This window comes from Aspergillus flavus, chromosome 8 (genome assembly GCF_009017415.1).
Source record: "Aspergillus flavus chromosome 8, complete sequence".
Classification (NCBI taxonomy): Eukaryota; Fungi; Ascomycota; class Eurotiomycetes; order Eurotiales; family Aspergillaceae; genus Aspergillus; species Aspergillus flavus.
The window spans coordinates 799,019-824,920 of NC_092403.1; the positions used below are offsets into that span (position 1 = coordinate 799,019).

At 48.5% G+C, this 25,902-nt stretch overlaps 13 protein-coding genes across 13 annotated transcripts; 6 read left to right on the plus strand and 7 right to left on the minus strand.

Annotated features, from left to right (window-relative positions):
• Window positions 1-958: 958 nt before the first annotated feature.
• On the plus strand, window positions 959-2,751 carry F9C07_2287117 (glycine d-alanine aminopeptidase). The gene is made up of 2 exons (XM_071510880.1): window positions 959-1,042; window positions 1,101-2,751. Coding segments are annotated over exons 1-2 (1,608 nt in total). The 5' UTR covers window positions 959-1,041; the 3' UTR covers window positions 2,708-2,751.
• A 2,359-nt stretch (window positions 2,752-5,110) lies between these two features.
• On the minus strand, window positions 5,111-5,329 carry F9C07_12440 (uncharacterized protein; the record flags this gene model as incomplete). Its single annotated transcript, XM_071507834.1, has 1 exon — window positions 5,111-5,329. The coding sequence occupies one exon, from the start codon at window positions 5,327-5,329 to the stop codon at window positions 5,111-5,113; it is 219 nt and encodes a 72-aa protein (XP_071367263.1).
• A 1,736-nt stretch (window positions 5,330-7,065) lies between these two features.
• Window positions 7,066-8,574, plus strand: F9C07_2287119 (uncharacterized protein; the record flags this gene model as incomplete). The annotated part of the gene is made up of 1 exon (XM_041287620.1): window positions 7,066-8,574. One exon carries the CDS (start codon window positions 7,066-7,068, stop codon window positions 8,572-8,574), a length of 1,509 nt encoding a protein of 502 aa, XP_041151493.1.
• Window positions 8,575-9,117: 543 nt separating this feature from the next.
• Window positions 9,118-9,300, plus strand: F9C07_12442 (uncharacterized protein; the record flags this gene model as incomplete). Its single annotated transcript, XM_071507835.1, has 2 exons — window positions 9,118-9,244; window positions 9,272-9,300. 2 exons carry the CDS (start codon window positions 9,118-9,120, stop codon window positions 9,298-9,300), a joined length of 156 nt encoding a protein of 51 aa, XP_071367264.1.
• Window positions 9,301-9,368: 68 nt separating this feature from the next.
• On the minus strand, window positions 9,369-10,616 carry F9C07_12443 (putative NAD binding Rossmann fold oxidoreductase; the record flags this gene model as incomplete). Its single annotated transcript, XM_041295506.1, has 4 exons — window positions 9,369-9,884; window positions 9,941-10,002; window positions 10,055-10,156; window positions 10,211-10,616. 4 exons carry the CDS (start codon window positions 10,614-10,616, stop codon window positions 9,369-9,371), a joined length of 1,086 nt encoding a protein of 361 aa, XP_041151492.1.
• A 414-nt stretch (window positions 10,617-11,030) lies between these two features.
• On the plus strand, window positions 11,031-13,237 carry F9C07_2287121 (putative flavin-containing monooxygenase; the record flags this gene model as incomplete). The annotated part of the gene is made up of 3 exons (XM_041295517.2): window positions 11,031-11,490; window positions 11,553-11,961; window positions 12,016-13,237. The coding sequence occupies exons 1-3, from the start codon at window positions 11,121-11,123 to the stop codon at window positions 13,235-13,237; spliced, it is 2,001 nt and encodes a 666-aa protein (XP_041151491.2). The 5' UTR covers window positions 11,031-11,120.
• A 404-nt stretch (window positions 13,238-13,641) lies between these two features.
• Window positions 13,642-15,343, minus strand: F9C07_2287122 (aldo/keto reductase family protein). Its single transcript, XM_041295505.2, has 7 exons — window positions 14,972-15,343; window positions 14,824-14,908; window positions 14,763-14,770; window positions 14,550-14,707; window positions 14,465-14,494; window positions 14,107-14,404; window positions 13,642-14,039 (listed from the first exon to the last, which is right to left on the minus strand). The coding sequence occupies exons 1-7, from the start codon at window positions 15,030-15,032 to the stop codon at window positions 13,762-13,764; spliced, it is 918 nt and encodes a 305-aa protein (XP_041151490.1). The 5' UTR covers window positions 15,033-15,343; the 3' UTR covers window positions 13,642-13,761.
• A 307-nt stretch (window positions 15,344-15,650) lies between these two features.
• Window positions 15,651-16,980, minus strand: F9C07_2287123 (uncharacterized protein; the record flags this gene model as incomplete). The annotated part of the gene is made up of 5 exons (XM_041295504.2): window positions 15,651-15,954; window positions 16,038-16,466; window positions 16,521-16,658; window positions 16,731-16,818; window positions 16,878-16,980. The coding sequence occupies 5 exons, from the start codon at window positions 16,978-16,980 to the stop codon at window positions 15,831-15,833; spliced, it is 882 nt and encodes a 293-aa protein (XP_041151489.1). The 3' UTR covers window positions 15,651-15,830.
• Window positions 16,981-17,956: 976 nt separating this feature from the next.
• F9C07_2236696 (putative O-methyltransferase) lies at window positions 17,957-19,413 on the minus strand (the record flags this gene model as incomplete). Its single annotated transcript, XM_071509998.1, has 4 exons — window positions 17,957-18,128; window positions 18,174-18,495; window positions 18,587-19,100; window positions 19,165-19,413. The coding sequence occupies 4 exons, from the start codon at window positions 19,411-19,413 to the stop codon at window positions 17,957-17,959; spliced, it is 1,257 nt and encodes a 418-aa protein (XP_071367265.1).
• A 711-nt stretch (window positions 19,414-20,124) lies between these two features.
• On the plus strand, window positions 20,125-20,803 carry F9C07_12448 (uncharacterized protein; the record flags this gene model as incomplete). The annotated part of the gene is made up of 2 exons (XM_041295516.1): window positions 20,125-20,180; window positions 20,233-20,803. The coding sequence occupies 2 exons, from the start codon at window positions 20,125-20,127 to the stop codon at window positions 20,801-20,803; spliced, it is 627 nt and encodes a 208-aa protein (XP_041151487.1).
• Window positions 20,804-21,006: 203 nt separating this feature from the next.
• F9C07_2110507 (kinase-like domain-containing protein) lies at window positions 21,007-22,523 on the minus strand (the record flags this gene model as incomplete). Its single annotated transcript, XM_071509063.1, has 3 exons — window positions 21,007-21,940; window positions 21,973-22,154; window positions 22,209-22,523. The coding sequence occupies 3 exons, from the start codon at window positions 22,521-22,523 to the stop codon at window positions 21,007-21,009; spliced, it is 1,431 nt and encodes a 476-aa protein (XP_071367266.1).
• A 536-nt stretch (window positions 22,524-23,059) lies between these two features.
• On the plus strand, window positions 23,060-24,560 carry F9C07_12450 (uncharacterized protein; the record flags this gene model as incomplete). Its single annotated transcript, XM_041295515.2, has 2 exons — window positions 23,060-23,435; window positions 23,494-24,560. 2 exons carry the CDS (start codon window positions 23,060-23,062, stop codon window positions 24,558-24,560), a joined length of 1,443 nt encoding a protein of 480 aa, XP_041151485.2.
• Window positions 24,561-25,026: 466 nt separating this feature from the next.
• On the minus strand, window positions 25,027-25,771 carry F9C07_12451 (uncharacterized protein; the record flags this gene model as incomplete). Its single annotated transcript, XM_041287616.1, has 2 exons — window positions 25,027-25,535; window positions 25,612-25,771. 2 exons carry the CDS (start codon window positions 25,769-25,771, stop codon window positions 25,027-25,029), a joined length of 669 nt encoding a protein of 222 aa, XP_041151484.1.
• Between the last annotated feature and the right edge of the window lie 131 nt (window positions 25,772-25,902).

Below are 25,902 nucleotides of genomic sequence, written 5' to 3' on the forward strand. Positions count from 1 at the left end.
AGGATGTCAGCCAGTACTAATGCCCTTATGCGGCATTTATTAGAATACCACAGATGACTGGAGAGAAGCAGTCTTTCTTTCTGAGTTTTATCTTTTAGCTTTTCTTTGTGTAGTCGGGCTGGGGCTCAATGCCATGGCCGACGGGTGGCTCGGGCAATCAATGGATATCACCTTTTCCCTTTCGCTATTGGTTGGAGCTGCATATTTTTCTCTTCTATTTAAATATCTGAATGTTGATTACGGGGGCATTGCTCGCGTCATTCTAAGCTCGGTTTGCCATGAGCAGGGCTTTTTCAGTGCTAGTGCTTTTCTTGTTTCAGAAATTCGCATGACACGGAATATAATGCCAGGTGTAATTACCCCCTTCCTTAATCTTGTATAGCGTTGTTACTATCCGCTTAAGATCTTCTAGGTCGACAATAGCCGCAGGCCAAGCTCACTAACTGTCTGTCGCGAACTGTGTGGTCGCTCCGAAAGAAGATGTATCTAATCTGTAGAACAAGGCGGCCTTGTCTAGCATAGCAGCTGTGAGAGGCGCAGGAAGTATCTTTGGCGGTGAATAGCTGCCTCCCTGCCTCAAGGAAGAAGTTTTGCTGGGGGTTGATGCAGTCATAAGCTTTAATACTGATGCTAGGCATACCTGATTTGTAATCTTTCGCAGTTAATATATATAAGAGGTGCTATCTATTATCTATAAGAACAACTTTAGAAAATATTAGAATTCTACATATATAGTTTAGCTGCTCATGCTTGAATGCCCATGATCCATCATTGAATACTTACCGTGTGGAGGAACCCTAAAAGAGTGATAGGGCACAGGCACCATAGAGGCACCACCGGAGTCAAGTAGATCGAAGTTAGTTTTTGCTGATATTGGCCAGGATATCAAGAATGGTTAGGTTCGGGCACCATTACGAGTTAGTGCCAAAATTCTGATACACATTTATCAAGCATCCTTTGTCTCCGCAGTTGGACCTCGTTAGGAACCATCGAATTTGCTGTCCACAACACTAGGAACGAACCACACTTGCATTTTAAAACAGTAAGCAATCAGCCACTTCATGAGGTCTTGAAGGGTACTAAGGACGATTCAATATTAGTGTATAAAACAATTCATGATATCCTCGAGAACATCCCATCTCGCTATCGAGGACCGGGCGGAGCGCTTGCCGTATTGAGCAATGGCGAACTCCTCGGCGAGCACGTTTGGGGCTACGCTGATATGCAAAATCTGGTGCCCATGACCACATCTACGTTAATGCCAATATGTTCGATCACGAAACAAATGGTGTGCATGATCCTGAAAGATCTGGAGCGCAACCCCACGCCTGAGATGGTGAAGCGGGGCAACGTATCTCGGCAGTTTTCGGACGCACTTCACCAAATGCTCCATCCCGACCTCACTACAAACACCGCACTTGAACTAGAGCATCTATGCCATAACCAGTCTGGAATTCGAGACTACTGGGCTATGTCCATGTTCTGGGGTGCGCATCCTGATGGTGTATTTCGACTCGAAGAAGACGCCAAGAAGGCTCTGGAGAGGACAAAGTCCCTGCACTTTGAACCCGGGACACAGTACTCCTATTGTAACTTGAACTTCTACATTCTCGCTCGACTTATTGAGAACGTGAGTGGGCAAACGCTGAGCGCCCTACTTACCGAAAGGCTCTTCCTGCCGGCTCAGATGAAAACGGCGCGCTTGTGTGCAGACAACGCTAATCTTCCACCACCTTGTGTTGGGTATGAAGGGACCGAGTCCTCTGGGTTCATTCCAGCCATCAATCGCATGCAATGGTCTGGCGATGCAGGGGTTGTCGCTTCCCTTAAGGACATGATTGCATATGAGCATTATTTACAGACTTGCTGGGATGAAGAGAAAAGTGTGTATCGGGCGATCGCGCAACAGCAGTCGTTCAAGGATGGCACAGTTGCACAATATGGATACGGCCTCAAACATGTTACTATCAGAGGCATGGCTACGATCGGCCATGGTGGTGCTCTTCGTGGATTTCGTCTCCATAGAATCCAGGCTCCATCAGAAAAGGTCGCAGTTGTGGTTATGCTCAACCATCAGGCTGATGCAGAAGGGGCAGCCCAGGATATTATGAAAAGTGTTCTGGACATATTTCCAAGCCATGTTCCTCAATCTGACCCTGTCAATCCATCCCCGGATTGGTTTGGCACCTTTTACGACCCGGATGCACAGCTGGTTGTTGAGATTAGGCATGGTGGTCAAGGCCATGTAATCGTTTCCTATGCGGGCTCCGACGAAACATTGATCTGTGCTGGAGAGAACGAAGCCGGATCGAATAATACGGTTGGCATAATCGATGGTGGCATACCCAAGCTCCGTCGCTTGGTAGACAATCGTGTCCTCGATGTCAAGCGTGTTGCTACTGGCTATCCACCACATAAAGACGATTATCTCGGCGAATATTACTGTGCTGAAATCGACTCCACCTTTCGTTGCCGTGGCGCAGGGGGTATGTTATATGGGCATTTTGAAGGATACCTCGGTCAAGGACCACCTCACCTTATGCGATATATTGGGGAAGATATATGGATGCTTTCATGTCCACGAGGCTTAGATGCGCCGGCACCCGGGAACTGGACAGTAGTATTCCAGCGCGCTGACCATGGTGATATTACTAGTGTTACGATTGGCTGTTGGCTAGCCAGGAAAGTTGTATTTGTGAAACGGTAGATAGGCACTTGAGAGAATATAAGTTGTAGATTTGTTGACGACAATCTTGAACCTTATGTTGCAACTAGTACTATAATAATAATGCAAGGTCACATCCTTGAGTTTTCACCCTAGTACGCTGAACCATCTCCCTCAGCAATGATCCTTATATCTGAACCTCGGATATTGTCCAGGTGCCTTTAGTTCCATATCTTCAAGTCAACGAAACAAAGGCCTGTATATGTGGGACCTAAGATGTAAATACAGGTCTTTTTCCGGATTCTCAAAATAACGATGATGATGATAATCATCATCGTTATTGTTATTACTTTTTCCGTTTGCTTTCCTGGCTGTCATGAAGTTATGGTTACCAATTAACAGAACTATCGACTGCAGAGCTATTCAAGACCGCGGCATTGACCTCTGTCCTCGACAGCATCAGGTAGAGCAAGGAGAGAATGAGCGCATTAACGAATCAGATAATTGTCCAGTATGTTCTTCCAATGAATCAACATCACCGGAGGCACTCACTCCTTGCTTTCGTCACCGTCAAGTCCACTGTTGTTGATTATCTGGCCATTCGCAACCACAATGCGATATATGCGTGCGTCAGCGACGTTAGCGAGACGTTAATCAAAACCAAAGCCCAAGTCACTCGGTTCTCCAGAGGTAACACCTCAGTCGATGATGACGACATCAGCTGGGTTGCCCTGCATTCCATCCACCATACATACGGAAACCATGTCCTCGCAAGCAATGTCGAGTTTATTCCATATATTGAGCATTGAGTCGACGTAAGCCTTTTTAAATCGGCATAAGTCGGTAGGATACAGCAATAAAACCCATTAGTTGCGTTTCCAGTAATAAGATAAATACCGCAACGTTGCGGGCATTGGATCTTGAATGTGTTGTAGGGTTGATCACCGTCTCCCCATCTTTACGTTAAGCTCAATAAGCTCTATCCCACTTTTGAACCGTTGGTTTTGAGCTTAAGCGATTCAAGAAGTGTCTGAGAAATGATAGGATTTAGCGTGATTGATTGGATAGATGGATCGTAGATCATCTTTCCTTCATAGGTAAAGTTAGAAGGCAACTTTAAAAGCCCGGGACGCATACGAAATTGACTAGAGACAATAATCACTGGGAATCGTGCAGAACGTAGTCGGTAGAACATTGATTTCCCGATCTGAGTGCCGAATTAATTGTACCCAGGAGATTCACTCGCTGTTCTAAATAATGGTGGGAGCGGATGCTGATCTCACCCTCTGATCATTCCAACGATGGTATGAGAGAGACTAGGGGGATGATGGCGTCAGGCTCTGTGGCTTGGCCATCCTCATCTGCGATAATCACGATCGCTTTCCCATAGGCACCAAAGCTTTTATCTCAGGGGCAGTCGCGTCCGCAGGCAGGTGAGGGGCTCCAACGGCGGCACCGAATGCGCGCCACCCATGGTGGTGGGGGGGTTGGGCCCGCGGTTAGATCGAAAAAGATGGACATTTCACCGGCCCAGCGCGGCTGGGGCAATCGGAGATGAAATGCGTGTGTAGTAACCCTCGGTAGTCTCACCCCTGAACTAGTGGGTGTGTCAGGGTTATCCCAAACGTATAAGAGGGAGATAAGGTTTGTTTCTCTTCCTCTATGGGTCTCCCAGCTGAAATACGGGTTATTAATCTGCATATTCACCTATCTGTCAATTCTTTGGCACTGGGTCCTGTCACTGTAAGGGGACTGCAAGCAATTGCACCAGTTACAGCGGCCACAGCAAACCCACAATGATACACGAAGATTGCGATGGCGGCCAAATCTGTGGTCTTGCCACATCCCGGAAATCTTTGCAATATGCAACCCGCCTTTGTATTACGCCTTGAATGAAACGCGGTGACCTGTTCGCCATCCCACTGTTTTAGCTGAAGGAGATACCGCAACGCAGATTGGATAATGTTTGGATCAATGAAAGATGTGGGCAAATTCAGGAGGTCCATAGTGAAACCGTTCGAAGTCGATCTGCCACCCGAGACGCGTTTCCACCCAATCGTGTATTTCGGCCAGATATTTGCCTCGAGTCTTCACGGTTTCTGCCCATTTGTGATTCACCATCTCTCTTAGTGCGAGTGGGCGAGGCAGTAAGTCGGTAAATTCCCGGTGAAACCGTATCACCTTTTCGACCGTGATCTTGTCAGCGGAATAGGCGTTATATTCAGGTACTTTTTCTCGTTAAAGTCTGTCTTGCATATATTCTTCTTACTTTTAACGTTATCGAAATCCAACGTAATTTGAGCAAAAGCGGGAACCATCTCGCAACTGCAATGTCGTTAGCCTTAAGATTCGCGATTGCGTTGATGGACCTTTTGATCGGCGCTTTATTGATCCCGAATATAAGAGATCCGGGAGTTTGGATGCTGGCGTTGTCCTGGTTGGTGTTCAAGACTTTTCCGAGGCGTGGACCGTAGAGAGTTCCATATGAATGGCGTCGCAGCGTTCGTCCTTTATGTATCCAGGTACTGTGAACCCACTAGCCTTCCATTCTATCGCTGGTCCTGAGCCATCATGCATATGAATAATAACTTGGACCACGGTGAACTCAGACGGAATTGCCTCCATTCCCTCCATTTCATGTGGGAGGAGATCTTCTTTGATCATCGCGTCGTCGACCCTGGATTTGTAAGGCAGGGAAGCAATATCCAGTAAAAGTCCCGGTACATTGGCCACACTCGTAATGACGGTTATAATTGGCACATGCGTGCCAATTAGGCGTTACCATTCGAACCAGGGAGGAATAAAAGGATGTTACCTGACGTCGAGTCACTAAATTGTTTGTCATCATAGAACCAAGAGTAGGGTCGCCCCGCCTCGCCCATTCCCATAGCGCCCTAGAGCTCCATGGCATCAATGTCCCCTGTTCCCTTGGTCATCTACCATGACGTTTGACTGCGCCGCCTCCTCTAGGGGAGGGGCTTCCCCAATAACGACATCTTCAACGGGCTAAGGAGCCCTTTTTCTCGAACTTAGTAAGACGCTCGAAGTTGGGGGCGGAGGATGACAGGCGATTTGGATCAAATTGACCAGGGTGCGTTGAAAAGCAGATCTGTCCAAGCATAGAAGTCGCGACAATCGATTCACCAATCCTTTTCAACCTGATCGAAGCCGGGATCATTTGGATTCTTTTAATTACCTCATATGGCAGTCTCCATTGGAGTACTGTGCCGTACACCATTTTGACCAAAGATGGAGGCGAAGGGGAAGATGAAGGAGTGGGAGAGGGAGTTAACAAGAGCGAGTGAAGGAAATGAGCAGGACATTCATTTTGTGAAACTTCAGAAAATCTTTCCACATAACTTTCCTTTTAGTTCTGGATAGAGAGACATTAACCTCATTTTAGGAATATGTATTCAATACTTAACTATGAATGGTTATATATATGAAATACATTATCCGGCCTGGTGGTGATCGTGAAGCTAAATCGTAAGTAAATGAACTTAATTGGCTTGAATATCTTTGCAACAGCGGGAAGCTATATGGGCCTGACTAGTGCATTCTGAAACGTAGATTCAGAATTATTTGACTTTTTAGTCTGGTGGAATATCGGTCTATCTCACAACCTTCTAGATATCGATCGAAGTTTAATGGTCGTTGCCTCAGGCAACAATTTCCCCGCACTCTGCATGATGGCGACCCACGTGGCGGCCCAATGCCCTATATAGATTCCACCAATATATTTCTCCGTAGAATCCTGCATATTTTCGATCTCCCTAGTATGATACATCTTGTATTTGTTGGCTTACAGAACTCCGAAGGCGTACCGCCAGTCAATTCAAGTATACCAGCAGGATGGTCACATATATTTTAAAATATATTAACTTTAAAACTTAGAAAATATAGGCGAATATTTTTCTAATTTAATAATTTGTAATTATATCTTCTTCGAAGGACAAATGAGTACTTGCGAGTGCCATGTGTGGGCTAGACGCAACCTGTTCATAGATTATGAAGTAACCGGTGCGTTATATATTAAGCGATCAACTCATGTGCGTTAATTAGGAAGTTGAGGCACTGAACAGACTACTCTAAATCATGCGGCAGTTGGACTCGGCATTGCGTCTAGATGAGGAAAGTCTAAGCACTCCGATGGAATCTTCAGGAGGCACTAACTTCCATTATAGTCGACCTTCCCCAGATTTCCCCGCAACATGGCTCGAACATCCCCCACAACCAAGGGACTAAATGTGGGACTCCCAAAGTGGCAATTTGGAACCCTTGAAGTAGTCTTACAACCAAAGTATAAAGGCGAGCTCACCTTGCTAGATGAGTGACTGTACGGTTGAACCGGGGCCCACCCAATATTGACCGCTGTATTCGGATAAATAGAGCTGAGCAAGATGCAGTTCTTCCGCCAGCTGCTTGCGATTGGCCTGGTAGTCACTGCCGCCCAGGCATATGCTACCAGCAGGTCGTCGATGCTGCGTACAGTCGTCACGACTGACATGGAGCAGGACGACCTAGCTTCACTAATCCGGTACCTACTCTACACCAACGAACTTGATACCCAGGGCATCATCTACTCCTCTAGCCGCTTTCACTGGTCCGGCGACGGCAATGGCACGAAGCTCTTCCTACCTGACCGCGAATACACCACCCCTCAGTGGACATGGCGCTGGACCGGCACGCGGACTATCCAAGATAATGTCCTCCAAGCATACGCAGAAGTTTTCCCAAATCTGCTTTCCCACGATCCATTCTACCCGACACCGGACGAGCTGTTGTCCAAGGTCAAGATCGGCAATATCGACTTCGAGGGCGAAATGGACCATGACACTGATGGGTCTAATCTTATCCGCTCGCTGTTGCTGGACCAAGACCCGCGGCCGCTCTACTTGCAGGCATGGGGTGGCACCAACACCATTGCCCGTGCTTTGAAGTCAATCGAGGAGCAATACTCAGGCTCGCAGCAGTGGACGCAGACCAAGGACACAGTATCCAGCAAAGCAGTTATCCTCGCTAGCGGTTTTCAAGACGAGGCATATGCGAACTACATCTCTGTCAACTGGCCGCAGATCCGCGTCGAGAATTTGCAAACCGGATACAGCACCTGGGGCTACAACTGTGACAAGGGCCAGGGCAACACCCGTGGCTTGCCTGACGATGGCGTATACTTCACCGGTGACTGGATCAAGGCCAACATTCAAACAGGACCATATGGGAAGCTCTACCGTTCCTGGCTCGACGGCCAGTCTATGCCAGGTGACGCACAGGACATTTTCGGCAATCGAAGTACGGCATTGTCAAGCTTTTGTAAGCCACTGGACCCGTACGACTTTCTGTCCGAGGGCGACAATGTGGTTTTCAACCCCCTAATAACCACCGGCATTCAGGACCCGGCCAACCCCAATCTCGGTGGTTGGGGCGGTCGATCTACGCAGAACACTACTTCACCGAATCTGTGGGAGATGGTGACAAGCGAGAAGAACGGGACTGGCGTCGAAGTAGACAACTACACCACGGACCGTTGGGCCGCGGCCGTCCAGAACGACTTCGCGGCTCGCATGCAATGGACACTGACACCGAGCTATGAAGATGCCAACCACCCGCCCTCGGTTGAGATCCTGAACAGAACCACAGTGGAAGCGCATCCTGGGGCGACTGTGACCCTGGCTGGTGCAGTTAGCGATCCAGACAACAACACCGTCACCACGTCCTGGTGGCAGTTCTTCGAAGAAGGCACATACCCGGGCAGCGTGACTGTGACTGAGTCCGATGGCCACCGAGCAGACGTGACGATCCCGTCTGATGCAAAAACTAACCAAACTATTTCGATCATTCTGCAAGGGACTGACGATGGGCAATTCCCGTTGACCCGCTATGGCCGCGTTTTTATCCAAGTCATATGACCCGATGAACCCGGACCGTTATGTCGCTGCGATTTCTAGCATCGACAAAATGAAATAGGAAAAGATCCATCTTTGCCGGTTTCGAGCCTGACACATAGCTGTGAAAGGGTTGGGTGCAAAGGTTTCGTGGCTGGCTTTAATAGCAGATAACTCGTACTGGAATATCCTGTCCTACCCACGTTTTTGTTACCGCGTCGCCTTTCGAATGTGGTTGTTTATTTCGTGAACTATCATGACTTGACTCAATATTAGCTATCTAGTACGAAATGACCTATCTAATGACATGCCCCTCGGCGGTTAGCTACAATGATCTTAGAATCATAGCATCAGCCCAAAGAATCGACGTCCCTCACATGACACAACCTCACATAACCCTTCCCACGACAGGCCTCACTAAGCAGGGTGACAACAGAAGAGGCAATTCACGACATCAATCCCAGGGCCTTATTCTATATGTAAGGCTTTTCTTGCGGCAAACCTCGCACTAACGAGGATAGATAGATCTCTTGCGGTAGGGTGGGTATACCACAAAAATCTCTTATTATGCTCAAGGACACCAAGGACATGTGGCGCGATAGAATCGCCATGAGTTGTGAGGGTTGTAAAAAGGAGTCACGTCCAATAACTAATTTTGTTGCACAGATCTGCAGTGTGAACAGCCCGGAGACTCGTTCGTAATGATTAATTTGTTACTTAGTTCAGTTCTATGGTGCTGTGAATATGTAGATGAAGTGTACTTATCCCATGATGATTCTCCTTTTTCTATTTTAAGATATTTCTAATTGTTTCATAACTCATTTGGATTCCATGATGGGTAGACCATCGTCGTCGAAATACACAGGTACACCCTTGCGGAAGGAGTACTGTAAAGCAGCGCAGATCTTGCCCGCCTCGAAGGCATCCTCCGGTTGACAGGTCATGGGCTTGTTATCAAGCACGGCATCGGCGAACTCAGAAAGATCAGCCAGGAACGTGGCATCGAAGAGAGTGAACGCATCAGGCACAGACTGTGTGCGAATCCCGAGATGGTCCCGAATCTCAACATTCGAGTTCGCACTGATGATCGAATGCCCCTTGGTGCCGCACAATCTAGTCGTGTCCTCAAAGCCGCTGGTTAGAGTGCGACCGAGGTAAGTGTTGAAAATCTTGCCATTGGCAAATTCCACGAGGCCCCATGCGTTGTCGGCGTCGCCATACTTAGCCAAGTCCCCATAGACAGCTACCTGGCCGAAGGCAATGACTCTGTTTACTTGCTTCTTGGGGTTGGAGAGGCCGGCCTTGACATCTAACAGGTATCGTCCGGCGTCGACCTAGTACCGGGTTAGTTGAGTGGATAGTGTGGGTGGGAGAAAGTACTGAGACTGACGGTGTGGATACCGAAATCAAGGAAGATGCCGCCAGACTGCTCGGAAAAGGACACGAAAAAGGCTGAACGGGACGGTCAGTATAAGACAACGACTGGGGAAATCTAGAGCCGTACCATTTGGGTCTGCCTGATCGATACCAGTCGTCTCAACAGCGTGAATCACACCTAGGTCTCCATTATCTACCAAGGCCTTAGCCTGGCGGTAGGACTTGTCATCTGGCACTAATCAGTCTCTGAGCTCTGCAAACCACGGGATCGAGTATGACTTACATCGGCGAGTGAAGGGAACGAGGAACTTGAGGTCAGGCCTAGAAGCAGCCTTCTCGACCACTGCCTGGGTAGTAGCGATGTCCACAGAGACGGGTTTCTCGCACATGACGTGCAAGCCCAGGTCAAGGGCCTGCAGGATCAAGGGCGCGTGTGTAGCCGTTGCGGTGCAGATGAGGACGGCCTCAGCGCCGCTGTTCTTCAGGCATTCCTGAGGCTCTGAAAAGTGCTTAACCGATGGGGGCAGATTCTCTGCGGCCCATTTGTCAGTACCGGGCTTTGTATCGCAAACGGCGACGAGTTCGATCCGAGGCTGCTGGAAGGCGAGGATACGGGCACGAATGACTCCCAGGCGACCGAGGCCAAAAAGAGCAAATTTGATGCGGCGGTTCCCAGGCGAGACGGTCATGGTGTATGATGAGGTGATATTCTGGTTACTCGACGATGTGACGGTGGTCGTCGTGTTGCAAGCAGTGCGATGATGCGAGAGATAGATTGCAACTTTACACCTTCCCAACACGAGGTTATATACTACCCTGATGGCTAATCTGAAATAGATCCATAATGTCGGTCCGGCCAACCGTATCTGACTCCGAAGAATGGTGTATCGTGCACGGGGGAAGTGAAATTTGCCGCGTACAGATCATTGCTTGTGCGGGATTGGTGATCGCCGGCACAAGAGCTGCACGGTCTCCATGGCCTCGCCGCTGGTTTCCATATCCAGTAATCGGTCGATCTCCGATCGTATGGGGTATCGTCGGTCATGTGATGTGGGTGAAATCGCGCGAGTCCGCCAGCCCAGCGGGGGTGAAATTCGCCGAGGCTTTCCCGAATAGGAAATATATTGACAACTGCATGGTTGATACCGATCACGTCGGTCGTTGGGGAGGTCGCAGTATATCAGCCAGCTCGAATGCACTCCTCTTTTCATGAGATTGAACATGAGTACAACCTAACACGGACCTTGCCAGCATCTCACCTGTCACAATTCGCGAAAATGGCACCCTTCGTACAAGACTCCGTTACCCCCGACATCGTCTCGATGGCCAACATCGAGTCGAAGAGTGCTGCACTCAACCACGACCGGGTGCAAAAGCCCGTCGCTGACGACTTCATGTACGACTTCAAGTACAATCACCATCTACCCACCACCGACATCTTAGGTGTGGATATCCCCGCCGATTGCGATGCTAAGAAGGAGGCCGAGGGCATTGTAGCCCGTCTCGCTAAGACTATGTCTGAAGGAGATGCACAGGCCTTCGCGGGGTTGTTCCTCGATTATGGTACGACGATTACCAAACAAGATCTGAAACCTTTTGGACTTTAACTCACCTCCGATGTACAGGAGTGTGGCGTGACAAGCTCTCGTTCACCTGGGATTTCCGCACATTCAACTTCAGAGATGCCATCTTGAAAGCTGCTACCGACCTTTTCCCTCAGACCAAGGCTAGAAGTTTCCAGTTTCTCGAGCCTGTGCCTACGGTCGCCCGCCCTTACACCGACTACTCTTATTTACAATTTGTTGTGTCTTTTGAGACGGAGCTTGTTGTTGCTTCGGCTGTTATAAATGCGGTCCTCACTCAAGATGGCTGGAGAATCTACACCATGCATACTGTTGCCGAGGGCCTTAAGCAGTTTCCCGAACAGCCCGCACCAGATGGACACATGACCGGTATCACTAGCTGGGCTAGCCAGAGATCCGAAGCCATCAATAATGTTGACCCGGAGATTCTGATCATTGGCGGTGGTCAAAAGTAAGGATCAATGCACAGTGACCCCATTGAATAATGCTAATCCATTTCTACCAGTGGTCTCGCTATGGCAGTGCGTTGCAAGGTTCTTGGTATGGAAAACCTGATCATCGAGCGCAGCGACGAAGTCGGAGATATCTGGAAGAAGCGTTACGAATATCTTTCTCTGCATTTCCCACACTGGCCAGATGCATTGCCATACTTCAAATACCCTCAGCATTGGCCCACGTATACCCCGGCTCAAAAGCAAGCTCTATACATGCAGTGGTATGCCTCCGCACTGGAGCTCAATGTCTGGACCAAGTCTTCGGTTGTGAAGGCCGAGCAGGACGCCGAGGGTAAATGGACCATTACCATCAACAAAGAGGGCAAGGAGACCCGGACACTCCACCCCAAGCAGGTGATTATGGCCACGTCGCTATGTGGTGTCCCTTACACCCCAACCGTTCCTGGCATGGACGAATTCCGGGGCGTGATCCGCCACTCCAGCGCACACGACAGCGCCCGCGAGTTTGTCGGAAAAAAGGTCTGTGTCGTGGGTACCTCGTCCTCGGGCTTTGACACTGCTTTCGAGTGCGCCCGTCTGGGAATTGACGTGACACTCCTCCAGCGCTCACCGACCTACGTAATGTCTTTGACCCATTCAGTCCCCCGCATGCTTGGTAGTTATGCTCCCGACGAGCACGGTAACCTCCCTGATCTCGAAGAACAGGATCGCCTCTTCTTTTCTACGCCAGTGGGACCCGGTGAGGAACTCAGCAGACGCACAGCCAAGGTCCTCGAGGATCTCGACAGACCCCTGCTCGAAGCCCTCAACGCTCGAGGCCTGCGAACATGGCGCGGCCAGCGCGATACCGGCAACTCTACACTAGGTCAGACCCGGAACGGTGGATTCTACTTCGATGCTGGTGCCTGCGAGGAAATTATCAATGGCAACATCAAGGTGGAGCCAGGATATATTGAGAAATTCACCGCGGACAAGGTTATCTTGAACGGCGGTCGTGAGAAGGAGTTTGACCTGGTTGTATTTGCTACCGGGTTCTCCAATACGATCGATTCCATTCGAGCCACCCTTGGTGAGAAGATTGCCAGCCAGTGTGGACCTATTTGGGGTATTGATGAGGAGGGCGAGTACAAGACGGCATACCGGGAGACAGGCGTGCCTAACCTGTGGATCATGGTTGGTTTTCTGCCAATGACTCGCTACGCCTCCAAGTTGTTGGCTTTGCGACTGAAGGCTCTTCAAGAGGGCATTTCTCCGCCTCCCTATAAAGTTTAGATTCTATAGATCAATTGAAGCTTTTTTTCAGCGTTAGAACACTCGTGCCGTCCAAGGACGGGGTTTCTTCTTATCTTTTCATCTCTTCGTTTTCTAGCTTCATATAAAGTGTGATTCTGAAAATAGTACGAAGGCACGTATTAGACATAAGAAGATGGCATTTGAGGAATCCGAGGATTGTATTTTCATTATTACTTGATCTACTGCAAATGAACTACGACGTTAGCAAAAAAAGGTAGAGACGACGACTAATTGGAGGCTATTATCTTTCTCTTAGAGGAATGCTGCAATTATGTTACAAACACGGTAAAACAGCTTCATCTTGGCTTACTGGATAGCTGGATATACTCTACCATTGGATATTGTGAGAAATGGGAAGCCAGATCTTATTACATTCTATTTCAGCCAGAGTAGGGTTTTATCTATGAGTGAATTTCATCCCTTTCTTCTATCCTTTCTAGAAAATAAAGACATCAAAGTTTTCTATAGCAACTTATACGAGTAAAGGTCCAAATATGGACTTTTCACTGACTGTACCAGTCATCGAATCCAAGATCCCATCCAAACAGAGGTGTGTTGATACGCTTCGCCTTTCCTTGGGCAGCCAGGCCATTCAGCACATTCATATCCTCTTGAGAGAGAGGGATGACTTGACTGTTGCTCGAGATTCGGCTTTCCTTGACAGACTTCGGTAGTACGACCACCCCCCTGTTGACGTGGTAGCTGATAAGTATCGTGGCGGCCGAAACACCATTCTTCTTAGCGATCTCCTGGATTACAGGATCGGACATGAGCGGAGCGCCTGGGAAAAGTCAAATTAATACTGTTATCTCGCGGAAAATCCACAACGAGTGTCAAGTAGCACTTACCCTCAGAGCCAAGTGGCGAATAAGCCTCGAGGAGGATTCCATGTTTGTCGCACCATTCTTTCAGTGCGTGCTGAGGAAGGAAGGGATGCAACTCGACCTGATTGACAGCAGGGACGACGGTCCACTTCTTTTTCAGTTCCTCTAGATAGGGAATGGACCAGTTGGCTACGCCAATCGCCTTTACTTTGCCGGACTTGTATACCTCCTCCATCTGGCGCCAGGTCTCACTCTGGTCCCAGGATCGGTCGACGGATCGTGTGCCATCGGGGTTCACTGGTAGAAGCTCGCTCGACTCATTCTGTATGCACAGTTCAGTTATGTGGAAGTTGCTTAGAAGGGAAGCAGCGGATTGACTTACAGGAACAAGTCGGACTGGCCAGTGAATGAGCTGGTGTTGGGGTTAGCCGATCTATCAACAGCGGGAGGAGAGGAGGCTAATTTACATAGAGATCAAGGTAGTCCGTGCCCAAGGCATTAAGTGTCTTCTGGAGACCTTCCGCAACGTTGGGCTGATGGGTGTTCCACAACTTGCTGGTGATGAAAATCTTTTCACGAGGGACACCACTGTCCTTGATGCCTTGACCGACTTCGTGCTCGTTTCCTATTTATTCCTTTAGGGCCCGAAAACTTGCTTGCTTATGTGTGTCACAACCCACCATATATCCTGCGATTTGTTAGCCAAGACTATGCGCACTAAAAGAGAAGTGGGAATCTCACAATGCTGCGTCAATGTGAGTATATCCATTCTTGAGGGCGTAAGAGACTGCCTGCCGCACCTGACCAGGTTCAGATCTCCACGTGCCTGTATGACCTGGTCAGCACATCCCCTATGACCTGCAGCCAGCATGCAGCGCTCGTATCTTACCAAGTCCCACGGCGGGGATCTGGGCACCAGTGTTAAGCTTGAAATGAGATGGCGGAGACATGATGATTGCGGTGAGAGAACTTCAACGTGTATAGATCTGTGGGTTTATAGTACACTCGCGGTTGAATCACGTAGGATGAGAGAACATGCGACCATATTTGAGTTATCGGACTTATTGCTACGGAGTATGAGGGGTAACCCTTTACATCCAACAGTCCATTGATGTGATGCAGAAATGACAGGGCAAGTTGGTTGTGGATCTGTTCCTAACTTTTAGCTCCAAGCCATTCGCAGCAACCGCCGCCGCGAGCTCCCAAATATGGCAATATTTTGTTAGAATGCGCCGCGAATTTCTGAATGTCGGAGTAGTGCGGGGTAGAATTCTAAAGTGCGGGGGCGGGGATCCTGTCCCAAAAGAGAATAGTCTTCCATGGTGGGGATGGATATAATTCGCATATCTAAGACTTCTGTCAAGAAGGGTTATTTTCACCGCCCTATGTGAAGGCATTGCTGTTGGATCTAGCATGGTATGTAAGCAATGGTTTTGCTTAATTCTAAAATGGTTAATCACTCCATGCTTATTGTCTTGAGGTCTTGGAGACCCCTCCAAAGCCCGTGAGGTAGGGAAAGCTCGTTTATCTCATCTTTCTTACAATGTGCATGTATCTGTGTGGATAGCGGGGTTAAGCCTGCCCCCCCCCCCCCCCCCCAGTTATGATTAACTTAACACAAAAAACATCATATCTACCATTGACTAATATTTTGTTCAGAGTTGAGCATAACTTTGGTGTATTCTAATTCGTGCCTGAATCATAACTAAGAGATCTATTTTCTAAGTACTTCCAGTTCCGCAATCACTTTATGAGCGGGACGCAATAGCAGCCTTGGCGTAGGTTTCGAAAGACGGGTGGAGTCGAGCTCCTTCGCTATCAGCGACTTCAGAGAATGTTTTCTGAGAGCCAAAAGGATGGTACGGGTATGGTCTAGAATAGTATCATCCCTGTGTCAGTACACCCCTAACATGATGGCAATCACGGACAACTTAAAATCCAATGGAGACACTTACCCATATTCAGGAACGAAAGTAATAGGCTCCGAAGCAGTAGCAGTGGCATCGATAATCTGCTTCCAGACGGTTTCAAAGAACCTTCTTTCCTCCTTGAACACCTCGTGCGTTGGGTCCGGGCATTGCGATGATTGCGTTGTGCCCATTCTTGCGTGAATATGTGTCACGTGAGGAATAACGGCGCTGAGAATCTGCTTATCCTCCTCATGAGTATCCAAGAGACGTTCGCAGACCACCACCCAGTGAGAGAAATCAGCCGTGATGCGCAGGTTTGGCACTCTACGTAATACTGCTGCAGTAGAGTATGGGTTGAAAAGCGCCGTGTTTCTGTGAGTTTCGTGGGACACCTTGCCTGTAAGGCCTAATTCGGCATCGATGGCGAACGTCCCGCTGTAGAATTCAACCGCCTCGTCCACGGTCCATCCCTCACTAGTCTCAGTCAGTGTCGCACTCGAGGGATTTACAGGTGTAGTTGAGACGTACTACCCGGAGTGGGCGTTGATCTTGTATGGTTTCACGGTCTTGGCAGTTTCGAGTTTTGTGCGATAACCTTTAAGGAGATCCTGGGGTGTTGGGCCCTCAGGTGTGGGGCCTGCGTAACTTGGCCACTGGATATGAATTCTGAGTTTGAATCAGTAAAATACACATCTTCTGGGTCGAGCCCATTGTATATCATGGAGCATAAACACTTACAGAACGTTTACTTCCAGTCCAGCATCATCGGCAATGCGACGGATTGAAGGGAGATCGTTGAGGTCAGTGATGTCCACTTCGATGCCATCTAAGAGCCACGGAAAGGATTATTAGCCAGGATGAGTTTTTAATGCTAGGACTCCGTACCGTAGCCTTGGGCCTTCAGAGTCGGAAACCACTTGGCCCAGTTCTCGTAGCTGGTACCGGGGTCAATACCCCAAGCAGTGCGGAAACGCAAAACGGATGCCATGAGGTATATTTAGTCAATATGGAACTGGGTAAAATTGAGTGAAACTGCTGTCTGCAACGTAAGGGATTGAGAAACTAATGTTGAATCTTCAATCTCCAAGATCATGGAGAGGAGGGAACCCAATTTATAATTTAGAAATATATTCCCGGACGATCATTGTGACACGAAATCTCTAGCGAACAATTTCCATCATAGTAGTAATCACTCATAAATCCACTCCGCAGATGATACCATCGAAATAATCTACCCCCACAGCTCCGTAAATGGCAGGAAATCTCCGGTTCCCTTCGGGGAAATATTCCCCGCAATCACCCCGCCCTAAAATATGAATATTAGCCAATAGATCAATATCTTGTCGCACCTAGTCCCAATAAAGAAGATCGATTTTATCTATGAGCTATAAATAAAGAGTTTATTATTTTTTTTTAAGTAGAGCTAAGCAACAGATTCAAGAGCTAACTGAACAGATAATATTTAGAAGAAGACTGCCCCTTAATCTTTTCTTCTTTTCTTCTCTTTTTATTATAATCTTAAATCGGCTACACAAGAATTTGTAACTATGGCCCTTGTCATACGGTTCAGCCTTAAAAGGCCGACATCGTTACCTAGTAAATTACTACCACTAGTGAGTAATTAGCTAGCTTGAGGAACGAGCATGAAACACTAGGAAGCCCTCATGGATATATAGGATTGTCTTAAGCCGATAAATATTCCCTTCTAATGAGATTGGAATAGTGGCTGGCTCAACAGAAACGAAGCCATTGAAACAAAATTGTCATAGCGATTGCTATTAGACAAAGTATATCTAAACATTTGCTAGTTACTCTTCGCAGTCCTCCTTGTGAATGAAGGCGCGTATCTTAGAGCATCAAAAGTGGACTTTTGAGAGTCTTACAGTTATATGGATATAAGACATCACCGCTGGTTGATATTCAGCTGTGGGCAACCCAAGACACAACACCCCCTGACAAACGTGCTAACTCAAATATTCTTCCAGAACAAACTCCATGATAGACATGATACTCCCAGTGGGCTTGAAAATGCGCCGCAATTTCAGTGCAGGATGTGCATCCCCGCAAGGCTTCTTCCAGTCCTCGAGCGGACTTTCTCGTGCATTGAAAGTAGTGATCATCTCCATGTCCATGATTCTACACACATCAGCTATCCCGCCCTCCAAGGAAACATACACTTACCGTGCAATTCGCTCCTCGCTTCTTCCCAGCGTTAAAGGCTCCGGCAGCACTCCCACATTGAGAATGATACGACTGCCCTTCTTCATAGCGGGTAGAAAATTCTGCAGGATCTTGACTGCCTCAGCATCGGGATGATCATGCAGAATAAAGCGCACGTCCGCGCTGACAAGCTGCGCGGTGAAGAAGTCGTTTGTCTGGAAGGTGATGCGCTCAGTCAGTGCAGGGGCCAGGGCGGCGCGGCCCTGTTCGACTACACCTTGGGCGTCCTGGAGCACGAGCTGGGCGGCTGGGGACTTGCGACTGATGGCGATGCTCGCATGGCCTGTTGATCCACCGACATAGCGATCATCAATACATACACAGGTACGAAAATGACAATGACCAGGAAAGTTGGGGAGGGGAGGGAGAGCAACTCACATCCACCACCTTCCCCTTGACCTCCTCCCACGGGTACCCTTCCACCGGGTGATGGACGCCATACCCCTCGGTTGAGGTCATCTCGACCATGATATTTGCGAGTCGGCGCTCCCGCTCCGGAAAGCGCTGGAGATGCACAAACATTGGCTCATCAGTATCGAAGGCCAGGTTATACTCGGCGTGGTTAGTGAGCTGGCTGGAGCCGTAGCGCTCGGTGGCTTCGACTAACTTGACGGAGGCAGGATAGGTTTCCTCGGCGGTGTACCCAACCCAGTCGTTGAGAGCGGGCGAGGTGACGAGGAGGGCTGAAGCAGCGTTATGGGCCACGAAGTCCGGATGCGGTTCGCAGAAGAGCCTATTTGTCATGGCCAGCCGGAGGACGCTCTTCAGCCTGTTCTCGTCTACCTTGGCCGTGGCGGCGACCTCACTGTACGGAACGGCTCGGTCCAACGGGATGGGGGCCGCGATGTTGAAATGATAGAGCCACTGGAGGCTGGACGTGTCGTGGTGCTTTTTTATCCTATTAGTAATCTTCTTCTTTCGTTTCTTTCTAAAAAAACGGGTCTAGGCTTACTCTACACGCCAGCCAGCGGAGATACTCAGCTGGCCCTACCAGCGCATCGTATATCGTCTGGCAAGCATCTAGGATCTGTTGCCGGGCGGCCTGAATGTCTGCCGGCGCTTCAGGGAATACAGGAGGTGCATCACGGTCGAACGAGGGCTGGGGTTGGCCATTCGCCACTAGGAAGGCATTCACCTGCTCAGTGGCTTGGCCGATGTGAGCGGCCGAGTCGACCAGACTAGGACTGGAAGGGGCAGACATCCTAGGGACAACAAGAAGCACAAACTAGTAACAAAAAAGAAATGAGGGGCAATGACAAGCCACATAGACCGACAAATAGCGATTTCCTCCTATTGGTCTAGGCTAATCTCCCGGGAGACTTAGTGCGTCCGCCAATCCTACCTCTATCATATATAGTACTATAGAGTAGTACTATAGAGTTGTACTATATTGCGACTCCGGTATAGAGCTACATATACTTGAAATCGAGAATTGTTACAGAACAGAAGATTTGAGTTATGAAGTATGTTCTTTTTCACTAGTATTACATTGAGCATAGCGGTGACGACTAATTAGATGAAGGGCCCCCATGGTAACCGAAAAGTACAACACACAAATTGTCCATTTCTTGCAATACATAGCTGATAGGCCCCAGAGAGGCCCATCCGGCAATTTTGCGTCCGCAGGCTATAAGATGGCCTGATATAGACTAGGTTTTGTCCTAGGGTTTACCAATTGGTGAATACCCATGCAGCTAAGGAAACTCTCTCTGGACACACCTCTTGGGCTATACTCTTAATAAAAGAACCAGCTAACGGCGCTTAATTCGTATTGGACACGAATGCATATCACGTGGCTATCGACGTGTGCAAGCGGCTGAGCAGACATCAGCGCCAAAGTTCCTCTTGGAAATTCCCAACCCTGGGATCCCATGAAATCTGGATATCAGCCAACGGTCAAACACAGTGCAATATGAGCGGTGTAGAGCTTGGCCTTGCTATCATCGGTACTCTTGATCTTTGTTTGAAGTATACGGTCCAAGCCCACTACTGGGACTAAACCCTCACTAACGTTTCTCAGATATGGGCAGATCATCGTGACTAAATACAAAACGTTCAATAAAGCCGATGAGGAGATAGAAGAACGTATCCTTGCAATAGAAGCTGCCTGGGCAAAAATATCGCAGCAGCTGGCCTTTCTGAAGCGTGTCTGGGCAAGCCTAGACGAGGATTATCAGGAGCTGCAGGGACGCATCCTCCGAGTTCTAGAAAGAAAGCTCCAGACTGCTGTGTTGCAGATCAGCAAGCTTGAGAAGGGTGCCAATCAGACTGGAACTGGATTCACAGACAAGCGGAAGGCCTTGAAATATGCCTTAATGGTGAAAGGATCCCTCGATAAAGCCATCCAGGATCTTCGGGTATGGGAGAAAGAGTTCGACACAACATGGTTCCTGGTTCTACGGGTAGCCGATCACACCATCGACACTGAGCTGGTCAAGCGCCCAGGAACTGAGAAGTTATCCGTTGCTCGGCATGTCCGGGATGCCCTGCAGCAGGAGCCACAACGCGCGTCTTCGGTCCTTTTTAGCAGAAAGCAAACTCCATTCAGCCACGCGATGTGCCATTCCGCATTCAACATGTACAATCATTGAGATAGCGGGCGTTGGTACATTTATATTGGACTCTGCGGACTGTTCCTCCCGGAAAGATGCCTCCACGTTTGCCAAAAATGTTCGACACCTAGCTGGGAAGCTTCAGCAGGTTGATGCAAATCGATTTCATCTGCTCAAATGCTACGGTGTGGTTCGTGTAACAGATCCGAGCACCAAACAGCTCTTTTCATATGATTTTATCTTCAACATGCAAGGACGGCAGTCCCTAGGTTGAATTGAGATGCAAGTGTATTTATATGCTTTTCACCAAGAGCTTGCTTGTATCCCTCCCAGGCCTGTCGACATATAGTTTCGGCTTCAGAGAACATTTCCAGATCTATCAAGGACACTCCATTTTCACGCATTGCCTGCAATTCAAGGAGGGTAGCACTTAAGGTTGAACGTTGTTCAGCCAGTGGATCATGTTCCATTGGTGTTCTTGAATGCGAGCATGCCTGTTTGATCTCTGTCTCCAGTGCGATCCGGATAGGTTCTTCATCGACTATAACAGAGGATTTCTCTACCTCATCCCACCCTTTTGAAGCATCTGATACTGTTGCGTTTATATTTCTCGCTAGTGGTGAAGCGCTTTTTCGAGGCATGCTCTCTTCCGAAATAGCCAAGCTTGCCATCCCCGAGACCGGGTCGAAGGAGTCTTGTTTCAACCATCTGCTCTGAAGAGCTTCTTTAGCAGATAATCGGACTGTTGCATCTACAACTAAAAGAGAGTTTGTAAGCTCTCGAGCGCTCTCGCTAACCGACTTCAATTTGGTTGCGGACGGGAGGTCGGAAGACTGGACATATGACCACAAACTGTGATAATCCGGAAATGGATAGTCGTGGCAGAGCATGTAGAACGTCATCACACCAAGTGACCAAATGTCGGCTGTATGCGTATAATCAGATCGAATCCTCTTCCGCCCGAGTCCAGGAGGGTACAGCTTCAGCACTTCAGGCGCTAAAAATAGCAAAGTACCGACCATTGATTGCAAAGCAACGCCTTCCGTGTGCCGTTTGCTGAAACCGAAGTCTCCAATCTTGACCCACCAGTGAGGGCTTGTGGACATAATAAACACATTCAAAGACTTTTCATCAACCGGTGCTTTTAAGGGTCTGACCTTGCCAATAATGGTATACCTACTCGGGGTTTTAAGTCTCGATGAACAAACCCATTATCATGAAGGTGCTGCAGACCCTGCAGAATCTGATAGGAAATTTGCCGTGCTTCTATTTCTGGTAAGGGACCCTTCAGGTGGATGTCAAGATCCCCCAATTCGATATGCTCCATCGCAATGAAAATGGATTCTTCATTCTCGAACCAGCCAGATGATTTCACAAAGAGTCCTGTATACTGATGAACATCAATATCCGCAACTTAGACTCAGAGTCTGTATGCTGGTCTGACCTTCTGCTGAGAGAACTTTGCGATAGCCTCCAACTCTTGATCACAGTATGCCCTGTGAGCAGAGTTGGTTGGTTTGATAATCATTTTCACAGCTCGCAGCCTCGCAGGGCCTTCACGTGACGAGCATCTTTCCAGCCAGACTTTTCCGTATGTCCCTTCGCCCAGGAGTTTCTCTTTCTTCCATATCTCTTTCTTTGGGAGCCATCGGTCAGCTTTATCTTGACTGTAGTCAGGTTCGAAAGTATAATGGGTGGTTCCGTCTGGATGAATCTCGGCGTTTAATTTCATATCATTTACCAGCTCTTTCGCCGCCATGGTAGTTCGTCAGCTTGCAAGTGCGGGGTATGTCCAAAGTCACAAAAGGAGAACAACACCCGGCGTCCTTAGACACGTCGACGGCCACGTGATACAGCCTTATATCACTCTCTATCCATGTCCTACTCTTGCTCTATTTTATGATACGTAGGTGCAACCTGTGGCCAAATTAGTGAGATACAAACCCGGGGATGAGGTGCGTTATGAGTCCAAGGTGACGTGACTTTACACTCCGTAGCGCGAACTGGAGGATGACTGAATGCTTTTTCAGTCTTAATTTCCAATACAAGATTCAAGTTAGTTGTGAAGTTTCCCGGTAGCGCAGGGAGGCATCGAGTACTCTAAGCGCAATACGGTAGCCTCGGTAATCTAGCTACGTAGGCAGGCGGGTAAGCACTACTGTCTTGGCTTAGGCACCAGCAAGGTTTCTATCATAACCTGTTACCTACAATCATTCAAGGTAGGTATATACATATAGAGCCCTAAGGCTGTTTCAATGAAAATACTGTTGAACTTCACCATAGGTAAACTGTCTTATGATGACAATAGCAGCTCACTCCGAGAATCAGCATTTGCTCCCGCTTTTCTCGCTCGGCGTTGACGTGTGGTACATTGTGCTTGACCTCCTTCGCCAGGAAGTCGACCCGGATGATTACGAGGACGATGAAGAGGAAGAAGACCCTGATAGCGCCTGGAAACCCAAAAATGTAGCCCGGAGACAGCCTTACCTTCCCGACCTCATCAGCCTGAGTAGTACGTGCACATGGTTTCGGGTTGTGCTTGCTCCCATCATATTTGCCAACCTTGAATTAAACAATACGGCCAAAAGCGCCCGGTCAATCACTGCGATCGGCAAGGGGAGGCATGCTGCGTGCGTCAAGACGCTGCGGTACATTGGGATCTGTGAGACGGGTATGTGGCACAGAATCACAACGAAAAACTGAAGGAAATCTAACGATTGTCTCGCCAGATCAACAAACCTCGCCCTTGGAGGAGGTGTACCCTCCAGAGGTTGATCAAGTTCTGTCCAATCTACACATGTTCGGCAGTCTTGACAAACTCACGATTGAATTTCCCTTTGACTACGAGTCTGACCTGTTGTTCGAGTACCTTCAAAGTGATATCTTTTACCCGGAAAATGCCCCATTAGAGGAGAGCGAAAATACCTGGCGAGGGTTTATGGCAGCAACCTTTCGTGCAATCGTATCCAATTACAGCCACGCCTCGTCTAATCGTCGACTACCTTTAAACATCGAATTCCGCGATCTGAACATCTTCATGGTGTCAGTTTACGCAACCGAACCATTCCAGTCTTTCCTGTCACAACTGAAGAGTTTCGATCTCTCGCTAAGACGTTGGGATAACGGCGTTGGCTGGACCATGATTACCCAACGTATCTTCCGCGAATTTACCCACTACCTAGGCCCTTTTTTCTTCGACCACCTCGCCACTGTGGAAGAATTCTCTTTCGATCCTCGAGAAACAGGAACACTCGGGAACGGAGGGCAACCGTATTGCGAGGACATAGGTTTACGAAACACTACATTGCCCAGACTTCGGAAGCTCACACTGAACAACATTATCATCTGTCTCGAGCTACGCGACTTTCTTGTTCGACACAAGGCCACCCTGGAGTCTATCACATTGCAAGACTGTTTCGCATGTGACGAACAGGCATGGGTGTACGGAGAACAGATTGATTGGCGAGAGCTATTTACTACTCTTGCACAAGAGTCTTTTCCTCGGCTTACAGAGTTTGAAGCCGTTTGGAGTGATAGTACACTGCAATTGCTTGGCGTTGATGATACATGGGCTGATCATAGGGTGGTTCAGCGGGTACGCGAGAAGCTTGATAGAGAGCCCGACGCAAAAGTATTTGCGTACTGTGAAGTAGATGACAAGTATGGCGTGAGATATTGTGACGGCATAGTCAACCAAGCTGCCTTTCTAAACGGAGCAGACAACTTGGGTTATCTGGATCTTATGGCCATCGTTCACCGGAATAGTGAGCAGGGCAGCTTGGTGGTCACCAATTGAAATGACTTCTTGTCGTGTCACATAGGAAGGGTTTCTGACCATTCCCGGTTCTTGTCTCTTAGGTCCGTCTTTTCAGAGACGAATGTAATACAAAGACCTGCATACCTATTGTACTCACATTGTTGGCATTATGAGTAAATTATGGATTTTGCTGCGCATAGTCATTGACTATCAGACAGTAGCCTATGTGCAAAATTAACAGTACAATAAGTCAACAGTGACATACGACTTATGTACTTCATAGAGTCTTACAGACCTCTCTACAACGTCATTTGACGTTTATTCACAAGCACAGGAAATCAAATGGTTCTCGTTTCCAGCACAAATGTAGTCACAGGATCAACCCGTTATAAAGAATAGAAAAGAACAAAAAGCCAGGATGAACCAATCAGATGAACCCGCCATCACAAACACCTGTCCCTCTCTCTCCCTCTTCCTCTCTCTGTTTCTCGGTTCCATCTCTCCCTCATTCCGCATTGCCACCACACTTAGGGAAAGGAGCATCACCTGGCGACACCTTTCCAGCATACTCAACACTATCACCAGGATGAGCAAAGACAGTCTCCTTACCCTCCACAGTTCTACATCCATTTCCAACATTCGCGGTGAAGATCTCAGGCAATTGATCGAACTGGGCCGAATCGGAGCCGCCCTCGATCTCAACTTGAGCACAGTTCATATACATCTCACGGTTTCCCTCGATGTTAAACCAACTCCACGCGAACAGCGCCTTGCCGCTAGGCGCAAAAGAGGGGATCTCGAAGTCCCATTCAAGCTTGAGCGGGCAGCCGCCCATGTACGACTCGATCACGCGGAAGGTCTCGCCGTTATCATAACTGAGCGAGATCTGGCATGAGCCTCCGTGGTGGTTGTTTCCTGGTGCAAGCTTCATGTAGTCGGCTTGGCCTGCGGTGTAGTTGGCCACTGTGCGCCAGTTGGTGGTCTTGTGGTGGCCTCTGCAGGGGAAGTTGGATCCTGTGTATGGGGACATTTGTTAGATTGGCTTGGGCTGTTAACGTGTTATGGGATTAGATGGGGCTATGGCTCTTACCACTTGGTTCAAGAGGGGAGGTGTTGTCGTAGTCGATGTTAGACCAGTCATTGTTGGGATCGAATTGACTCTTCAAAGGGAAAGGGCGGATCATTTCCATATGGGCCAGAGCTGTGCTGGCGGTTGCGATTGCAGCGAGGATGTAGGCTTTGAAATGCATTTTGGGTGGTTTGTTGGCTTGTTGTACCTGTTGGACAAAGGAAGCTCTTAAAGATGCAGGCAGGTTCTGAGATGCCAATGTCTTGGTAGTGAGTCGTGTTCTTATATGTTCGCATTTTGATGAAGTGATAT

What these genes read in the sequence shown, in the direction of transcription:
- F9C07_2287122 (XM_041295505.2), bottom strand. Translation starts at nt 15,032, where the DNA reads ATGTCTCCGCCATCTCATTTCAAGCTTAACACTGGTGCCCAGATCCCC. An exon ending in GATCCCCGCCGTGGGACTTG is followed by an intron (nt 14,909 to 14,971) that starts GTAAGATACGAG and finishes CAGGTCATACAG; the next exon opens with GCACGTGGAGATCTGAACCT. An exon ending in GGCCAGTCCGACTTGTTCCT is followed by an intron (nt 14,405 to 14,464) that starts GTAAGTCAATCC and finishes CTGTGCATACAG; the next exon opens with AATGAGTCGAGCGAGCTTCT.